At 33.9% G+C, this 9889-nt stretch overlaps 1 protein-coding gene across 1 annotated transcript in view; it reads left to right on the top strand.

The window, feature by feature from the left end:
- The window catches only part of BTBD1 (BTB domain containing 1), a 36827-nt gene that overhangs the window by 21601 nt on the left and 5337 nt on the right, over positions 1-9889 (top strand). The window contains exons 4-6 of the mRNA XM_044665481.1: positions 1684-1881; positions 5373-5565; positions 9254-9341. Of these exons, the coding sequence (XP_044521416.1) occupies positions 1684-1881; positions 5373-5565; positions 9254-9341 (479 nt within the window). The remainder of the gene's footprint in view (positions 1-1683; positions 1882-5372; positions 5566-9253; positions 9342-9889) is intronic.

Below are 9889 nucleotides of genomic sequence, written 5' to 3' on the forward strand. Positions count from 1 at the left end.
AGACTAGGAAAATTACTTCTTAAACTAAAAAGTTCACGTTAAATCAGTAAGACTAAGCTTTATTTAAATGCATGGGCTTTGTGACAACTATTTTGGGACTTTTACTTTGAGGGCCATGGGCTATTTCAAAGCTTTTAAGCAGTCGGCTAACTGAATAAATAGTATATTACTTATCCATTTAATAATGTTTGCTCTGACTTTTAAAATTATATCCACTTTTGGTCTAGAAAGGAAACAAATGTAGCAATAATGATGCACATGTTATTTTTAAAGTTTTTGATGAGTAAGGTTTGTTTATAACCAATGTATATGAAGGCAGGATTTGTAGGTTCAGGCAGAGTACTTTTCTTTATTATGGCAATTTCTAAATCAAATACATGCATCTGCATCACAAAGTAAAATAAATAGTTTAGTGTGCAAGCCCCATGTTTTTTGCTTGCATTAGTATTCAAATGTGTGTGGTGGAACAGAATTAAGGCCTCTTATTGATATACAACATGTAGTCGAGTGAATGACAGTTAAAAAGAAAATAATTTTCTTTTGCTTCCTATTATTGGGGTTACTTAACCTCTGATTAATTTTTTGGTTAATTTAAGCCTGAACAGTAAATGTAGCATGTATGTCCTAATTTTAATTTAGTTTTTATATATGTATATTGATAGTAGTTCCTTATTTATACTGTAACTTTGAATAATAGGCTATTCTATATAAATTTTCTCAATAACTGAGAGGTAGTGTTATAAGTTGAAAGGGTGCCAGATTTTGAGATGAATAATATGGGTTCAGATCTCAATCTTACTACTTACTATTAGTGTAACCTTAGGCAAGTCATTTTAACTTGGCTTAGTTTCAGTTTCCTCATTTATAAAATGAGAGCTTTGAAATTATTTCTCCTTTATATCTTTGTTTAAGTACTTTAACATTTTTCCATCCATTTTTTATGAAAATAATTCTAAAATATATCCCACACTTTAGAAGCAGAGTTTAGAAACCAGAAAACCAAGCTGATCACAATTGTATCCAAAATAGAGACTTTTAAGATCCTCGTAGTGATTTTGCATGGACTTCAGGCCATATGGTTTTTTTTTGTTTTTTTTTTAATTTTTTTTTTAAACCCTTAACTTCTGTGTATTGACTTATAGGTGGAAGATTGGTAAGGGTAGGCAATGGGGGTCAAGTGACTTGCCCAGGGTCACATAGCTGGGAAGTGTCTGAGGCCGGATTTGAACCTAGGACCTCCTGTCTCTAGGCCTGGCTCTCAATCCACTGAGCTACCCAGCTGCCCCAGGCCATACGTTTTTCATAATCATAAGATAAGAACATCATACATTTAGAGTGGAAAGGACCTTAAAAGTTGAGTTCAACTTTCTCCATTTAAAGATGTAGAAATGAAAACCAGAGAATTAGGATTTGCCTAATATCACACAGGTAGGAAAATAGCAGATATGTTTTTTCTACTTATTTTCTAGTTCTCAGCTATGTTCTTAATATGATGCTAGTTAAATTACTTTTGGATTAAAGGAGATGCTGCAGTGCCTAAATTTGAATATGCAGAATTCCAATAAGCCATAGTGTAGTTACAAGATTGTGAAGCTTTTTATTGATTAGAAACTTGATGTCTTTTTAAAAAAGTCTCAGATATTTTAAATCTTGTCTAAATTGGATTTTGTGTCTTACCTTTAGACACGTTATGTGCTGTTCTGGAAAGAGACACTCTTAGTATTCGAGAAAGTCGACTCTTTGGAGCAGTTGTTCGCTGGGCAGAAGCTGAATGTCAGAGGCAGCAGTTGCCAGTGACTTTTGCAAACAAACAGAAGGTGCTAGGAAAAGCACTCTCATTAATCCGTTTCCCACTGATGACTATTGAGGAGTTTGCTGCAGGTAAGACACTATTTTGGCAGAAACTCTTGACATCATTTTGGTGGATGGAACAAGGGAAATAGCCCTTTGGGTAGGAGTACAGGGGGGCCATGACAGCATGAAAAGGGGCAGGACACAGTAGCCCAAGTAAAGATAATCAAGAGTCATGGTGTGAATGACCCCAGTTAGAGCAAATGTATGTGGGGAAAAACTTTTGAACTGGAAGTTGAAGCATGAGCAGTCCTTGTCCTGATAATAAATCAATAGTTAGATGAACTTGGACAAGATTCTTTTTCTTTCTGAACTGCTAGTCAGTAACAAACCTCTGTTACATTACCATCACTTTTAATCACACATGCTACTTTGTTTGCTTCTGTTTTATAAAATATTTTATATAATTTTTTATATAATTATTTATATAGTCAACTTATTCCTTGGGAACTCCGTTAGAACTAGAATGGTGTTTTTATTCTTTGTCTCTAAACCCAGCTTAGTGTGATGTAATAGGTACCTCATATAGAAGAGGAACTCATTTTAATAACCCAGATATTCCAAGACCCTTTGCATAAGTTGAAAAATCATACGTAATAGCAAACCCACTCATTTAATAAGTATTTTTTCTATGAACATACCTAGGCATTTTATGGCTTTTCTTAGGTTTATAAGTTATAAAAATACTCTTGTACTTTGAGAAATGATTAATAACTAAACATTCATGAAACAGAGAAATACTGCTTTGATGGAGAGACAACTTTTTGCAAATGAGAACTCCAAATAAAGACTGTTGCAGGAGCTAATATCTGGTACAAAATAGTGTAATGACTCACATTAACTCTTATCAGAGTGAGAATGAGCATGCTTAGACAAAGTACTATGAGATTTTATGCCTCTTGGGAAAATGGCATGTAATTAAAAATTTTTTAAACATTTTTCTGCTTTTATTTTTGTTGCCATTCGTGTATACTTGAATTCGTGTGTGTTGAGATCAAATAAAATGAGGTTCTACTGTACTTGTTGAAACTGAAGCCCAGAGGTTTAAATACTCAAACAAAATCACTTAAGAGTCAAAGTATTCTAAGCCTAAGTACACTAAGTACTTTAAGTACACTAAGGCCAAAGCTCCCAGCAATCTGGAGGAATTTCTATGTACAAACTTAAGGATGCTTTTCAATCTATAGAAGTTTCAGAGTGAATTCTAATTAATTTTGGCTGCATGTCAACATTGCATGGCACCTAAATAGATATTCCTAAGCAGGGTAAGTAGTTATACATGCCCATATGATATCTATTCTTTTAAATATATTTTTAATGCTTCATTCTTTATGTGAACATTGTAAGAAGTAATTAACAATAAAATCATATTTAATAATATCACAGAGGGAGTGATAATATATGTATAACCCAGTGAAATTGCTTTTCAACTCCAGGAAGGAGGAAAGAAGAGGGGAGGGAGAAAACAAGAATTATGTAACCATGGGTGTGGGAGGGAGGAGATTAAAAAAAATATATCAGGTACATGGATATAGTGCTGGTCCTGGACTCAGGAAGATCTGAGTTCAAATTCAGGCTCAGACACTCACTAGATCTGTGACCCCTAGACAAGTCACTTAACTTATGTGTGCCTTAATCCACTGTAGATGGAAATGGCACACCACTCTGGTATCTTTGCCAAGAAAACCCCATTGAAGTATGACACGAGGTCATGAAGAGTCCGAGACATGACTAAACAATAATAAAAGACATTGTGTTATTTTAATAGATTTTTCTTAAAAATTCAAATAAAAAGGACCATATCGTCTCTCTGACTTAATTGACCTCACTTAAGAACACTTAAAGCACTTTCAAAAATTATTAGTGTTTTTAGTAATTTACAGGACAATCACTTCTCCTTATACTCTATTATAGACCTCTGCTTTATAACAAGGAAAAAATAGTTGAGCAACACCAAAAGACCCAACACAGATAATTCTTATACTTGATAAGTGCATCAAAGAAGTACAAAGTGTTATGTAAGATTTTAGGATTGAGGGAGGTAGCTAGGTCGCTCAGTGAATTGAGAGCCAGGCCTGGAGACAGGAGGTGTCCTAGATTCAAATTTGACCTTAGACACTTCCTAGCTGTGTGACCCTGGTCAAGTCACTTAACCCCCATTTTGCCTAGTCTTTACCTTTCTTCTGCCTGAGAATCAATACACATTATTGATTCTAATGTGGAAGGTAAGGGTTGAAAAAAAATAGATTTTAGGATTGGAGAGGAGAGATCATTATGGACTTAAGGAAAATCGCAAAAGCTTTCTGGAAGAGATATTAGAATTTAATTTTTAAAGATATATGAGGACTTAGCAAGTGAAGAATAGCTAGATTTGAAGTGGTGTGGTTGAATTGAATTTGTATTCAGGAGCCTTGAAATACAATTTCAGTTTTACTACTTGCTAGTCATATGATTTTAGCCTAGTCACCCAACCTTTGAGTGCCTCAGGTCCTTCTTTTATAAAAAACTTCACTTGAACTAATAAGTTTTAGCTCCTAATCCTATGATTTTCTGAACAATTTTACTTTTAAATGCTTTTTGGGAATTCTTAGTGCATTCCTAATCACATTTTAAAAGACCATAAATAGAATTTTTAAAAGAGATGCCATTATTTCTCTATATTTGACCATTATGAAAGAGTACATGAAGAATGACAACAGGATCAGAGTAATGAATGAGAAAGCTATTTCAGTTCCATCTATCTCATTTTTCCTATTATGTCAGAGCATCTGCTTTGTCAGCTGTGGGTATCATGCCTTGTTTATTATTGATAGAGCTTTCACCAATTTCTTTTTAACACATCTAGTCACCTTCTGGTATCTTGAAAAAGGAATAGGGCTGCCCGCTTGTTGGCCACTTTTTTTTAAAAACACATTTTAAATATCTTTCTGCATTAAAATGAATTTGCTTCATAATTTTTTTCCCTCTGTATCCTCCTGGATTTATCTTCCAATCTTTGGTGCTATCCTTTGAATTGCCTCTTTAAAAGGAACATAGTTTTATGTAGGTTTACATACCTATTTTGTACATTCTTATTACTTGAAGTTTAAGCTCTTATGCCTTCTATTAGTCAAGAACCTATTTTTATATATTGTACTTGAAAGGAGCTAAAATTGATTACTATTATTTTGGAATATTTTCCTCTTGTTGTTCTTGGTTTGGGTTTTACAACAAATCAGTTTTGACTTCATGAAGTTCAGTGCTTCAAAGTACACTTTAAAAATAATTTTTTTTTTAAACCCTTGTACTTCGGTGTATTGTCTTATAGATGGAAGATTGGTAAGGGTGGGCAATGGGGGTCAAGTGACTTGCCCAGGGTCACACAGCTGGGAAGTGTCTGAGGTCAGATTTGAACCTAGGACCTCCTGTCTCTAGGCCTGACTTTCACTCCACTGAGCTACCCAGCTGCCCCCTAAAAATTGACACCTATAAGTCAATAAAAATAATTTTTATTGACATTTATATATATTTTTCTTTCCAAGGTCCTGCTCAATCTGGAATTTTATCAGACCGAGAAGTGGTAAATCTCTTCCTTCATTTCACGGTCAATCCTAAACCCCGAGTTGAATATATTGATCGGCCAAGGTGCTGCCTCAGGGGAAAAGAATGCAGCATCAATAGATTCCAGCAAGTGGAGAGTCGTTGGGGTTACAGTGGAACAAGTGACCGAATCAGGTATCTATTAAATGTATTGTTGCAGAGAGTGAAAAGATAACTTTCATGTTGAGTTGAAGATAGTTTAAGGAAGATATATACTAATAATTTTTTTGTACTCTTTTTCAAAAATAACTAGACTTAGCCCAAACTAATTCAACAAATCACTGGGGTGATTATAATACAGATTTCCTCTAATTACTCTGTCTTTACTTAGGCCTTGTGAAAAATAAGGTAAGAAATCGTGGAGAAAGGGAGAGGTACCACATGATTGGAGAATAGCATATTTCCCATTTTTCAAAAAAAGGAAGAAATTGGAGTATGTAAACCATAAACCCATGAGTTTGACTTATTTCTGGGCAAAATTATAGAACATTATTAAGGGAATGATTAATGATTTATTATCATTAGTGATCACAAAGAATCAACACATTTTTAATAAGAACAGCTTATGCCATACTATTTTTAATAGAATAACTAAATTGGAAGATCAGGTGAATCCTATAGATAGGGTTTACCTAGATTATAGCAAAGCATTTGCTAAAGTCCTTCCTGCTATTCTTTTGGAAAAGATGGAGAGATGTAGTTTAGATTATAAGTACAATTAAGTAAATTTGGAACTGACTGAATAGACGGCCCCAATTAATAGCTTGAATGTCACCTTGGAAAAAAGGTTTAGTAGAATGTCACAGAGATTTGTGTGTGACCCAATGCTGTTTAGCATTTTCATCAGTGACTTGAATAAAAGTAATAGATTGGATGCTTAATCAAGTTTTCAAATGGTACTATCTAGTAGAGGAGATAGCTTTAAGATAATAAATGATAAAGTTAGAATCCATAAGGATCTTGTCAAGTTAGAATAATACTGGGTCAATGTAATAAATAAATAGAGATAAAGGTAAAGTCTTAAACATGGGATTGAAAAAATAGGTTTCATAACTACAAAATACAGGGTTAAGCAGTTTGTCTGAAAAAAATCCTGGGCATTTCAGTATGCTCAGTATGGCAAGTCACTAACGATAAAACAAAATTGTTTCTCTTAAGTGAGGAAAGTTTCTAGGAATAAAGAGGTAATTATTCTGCTGTACTTTTCCCTGGTAGACTATATCTGGAGTATGTTATGTTTCATTCTGTGAATCACATTTAGGAGGCCATTGTCAAGTTGGAGAATGTCTTGAAGAATATACCATGCCATATGGTGATATTCAACTAAAAAAATGGGGACATTTAGCTGGTGAAGAGAAAACTTAGGCAGGTGATGGTAAGGGGATAGCTGCATCTTCAAGTATTTGAAAGTCAGAAATGCAAAAGATAGAATTTATAAGTGATAAAATATGCTTCCTCCTCTGAGAAGTCAAACACACAGGTATAGAGTGTTAATTAGATTATCAGATGTAGCTAGTTTTTGAAAAGGGTTTGCCCATTTGTCATAAGGGAGGTTTGATGAACAAAAGAAGAGAGGGTTTGTTGTAATGACTGGTATAAAAAAGAAAAAAGTAAGTTTAAAAAGGTAATAAATATACTAATGGGGAAAAAATAACTTCTCAGCAATTAGCAATATCCAGTAGTGTAATGGGATACCTCTTGGAAGTACAGTTTTTTCTTATTAGATAAGGTAGTCATGCAAAGATTGAGTGGCTGATTTTTGAGTGTATTTTAGAAGTTGAATTTTTTCAGGGACTGGTTGTACTAAATAGTCATTCTAGGTTATCTTCCAAATTTGAAATTCTGTGAGGTAACTTGGTGACTAAAGGAAAGCAATAGTTATGTTCATATAGCACATTAGAATTATGAAGTACTTTCACATCTACTATCTTGTTTTATCTTCACAACACCCCGATGAGATAGGTTCACAAGAAAAGAAAGTTTGCCAGATTGTTTTGAGACTTTCTGTAATGCAAACCCTATATGAATGAAAGGCTACTACTGGTCACATGTTTTCTAGATTTTAATTGTTATATGTTACTAGTTACTATTATAAAACAGATTTTTACCCAGAGTGATCTTTTTAAGTGTGCATAGGCATTACATGGAAAATACCTCAAAATAATTTTTTAGGGTATGATTGAAACTCTTAATTGGATATGTGGTAGTATTCTGTAGAGTTGCATCTTCATTCCATTTTGTATATGCTTAGATCAAATCTGAAAGTAGAAAATCTAAAAATGTTAAAATACTTGCCACAAAATATCTAATGTCAGACATTGGAATTTGTAATGATCCCATTTTAAAATTTCCTTAGTTATTTTTTCTTTATTTTATTTCTATACATGACTATACATGACTATATTTTTATCCCATTTATGAAGTCCTTTTATGAATATATCATCTACCCTGCACAATACTATGATTAGACAATAGATATTCAGCCATTAAAGCCTTTTTGGTCCAAATAGTTGGATGGTAAAGTTATTTATCTGGTAACTTTGTTATTGGGCTAACTGAGAAAGTGTAGTGATTTCCAAATCACTACTCCTTAAAACCTCAGAATTCTGTGTTAGAACATTATACCGGATGTATAATATTTCTTTCTCTACAGAATTAGGGGACAACAGTTATGGAACACTGAATATACTGTCAAACTAGGGCATTGTTTTTTCCTCCTTTTTTATACTGTGTTACAAGGGATGGCTTGCTGCTGAGAGGAAAGAAACAAATCTAGTAATTTAAATATTTTTAAACCAAGCATCTCTTCTTAGAGAAAGAAATCCCCAAAGTCCATCTTGCCTTTGAAATTATCTTTCTGACCCAGGTTATTTTGGAGTTAGAATGTATATATAGAGAGAATAGTCTCATAAAAAGACAAATTCCACAATAAGATAAAACTTAGTTATGGAGCTGAGGTGAAAGTTAATTAACATTTTGCTTCATCAAATAGAATAGTGGTAATTTAAAATGATAGAGAATCATTTTCTTAAGACCATTCAATCTTTGTTCAACCACTCCCTCCAAGTATTCTCCATTCCATGTGTTCAGAAGTAAACTCCAACTATATAGTTGTCAGAGATTTCTTCATTCTCTTTGTTTGATCATCACTCAGTTCCAGCAAAGTATGGGGAAAGACCCTATCAGGTCATTGGCTTAATTAAGTCTTTCAGAAGAACAGAATTCCCTCCTGAATTTCCTCTAGGAAGGTGATGTTTGGGCCTTTGGTAAGGGCAAATAAGACTTAATGCATGGTATTTTTTGAAATATTAATAAATAATGATAAGATTTTCTTTATTCAGGTAAGTCTGAAAAGGGCTTGAGACTAGAGAAATATTTCATAATATTTTTAGGTATCTGTTTTCTCTCTCATTCTCTTCCCCCATTACAGAGAGGCTAGAAGTGTAATAGATATTCACAAGCTGAATACCATTACTGACTGGCTCAGGAATTTTGATCTGTTCTCCTTCCAGCCTGGGCCCCTGAGCTGGTTCTTCCCTCCTTAGGCATCCTGGTTGCCAGGACTTAATGTGGATACTTATTTATTAGCTTGTCCTCCTGTGGTTTAGGACTCTGTAGTTTAGTCTTAACCTCCCTGGTAGCAGGTATAACAGATATGAGTCAACATGCCTCTCTATTCTTAATATTTCTAAAAGGTATATGCAAGTGTAGGGAAGTGGGAGGGGGGTGTAGTAGTGTGCTTGTGTAAAATTAAAACCTATGCAATTATTCTTGGTCATCATTTACCACTTTTAACTATTTACTACTGATTTTATTTTTTCAGGTTCACAGTTAATAGAAGAATCTCCATAGTGGGATTTGGGTTATATGGTTCCATTCATGGGCCCACAGATTATCAAGTGAATATACAGGTACTCCTTTTTTTCTGCATAAAGTATTTTAATGGAAACTTGAATTTTTTATAATTAGTTTGTGACAAAGTCCCATTTTTAAGACAATGATATAATTTATATTGCTTCAGACTATCTTCTTTTAAACATGTGAAGAAAAAATGTTTGTGGCCATTTGGAATGTTATTATGAGATTCTAAGAGCAAACAAAAGCTTTGAGGAAAATTGATTCTAGTAGTGCTTTCAGAGAGATGGTACATCTGAAAACCTTTGAGAAAATGTCAGGGTAGGCAAAATTAGGATGTTTTTTAACCTGCATATTCAGAGCTGAACTTTTAGAGACTACTTTATTCTATAGAAATTAATTTAAAATATATAGAATCTTAGAGTTAAAAAGAAACCATTGAGTCTAACCTTCCCAGGATAGGAACCCTTTAAGGTTATTTAGCCTGGGATGGGGAGATAGCTCATTGCCTCACAAGCTTTCTTCCTTCCTTCCTTCCTTCCTTCCTTCCTTCCTTCCTTCCTTTCTTCCTTCCTTCCTTCCTTCCTTCCTTTCTTCCTTCCTT

The sequence above is a fragment of the Gracilinanus agilis genome, chromosome 2 (assembly GCF_016433145.1).
Source record: "Gracilinanus agilis isolate LMUSP501 chromosome 2, AgileGrace, whole genome shotgun sequence".
NCBI lineage: Eukaryota > Metazoa > Chordata > Mammalia > Didelphimorphia > Didelphidae > Gracilinanus > Gracilinanus agilis.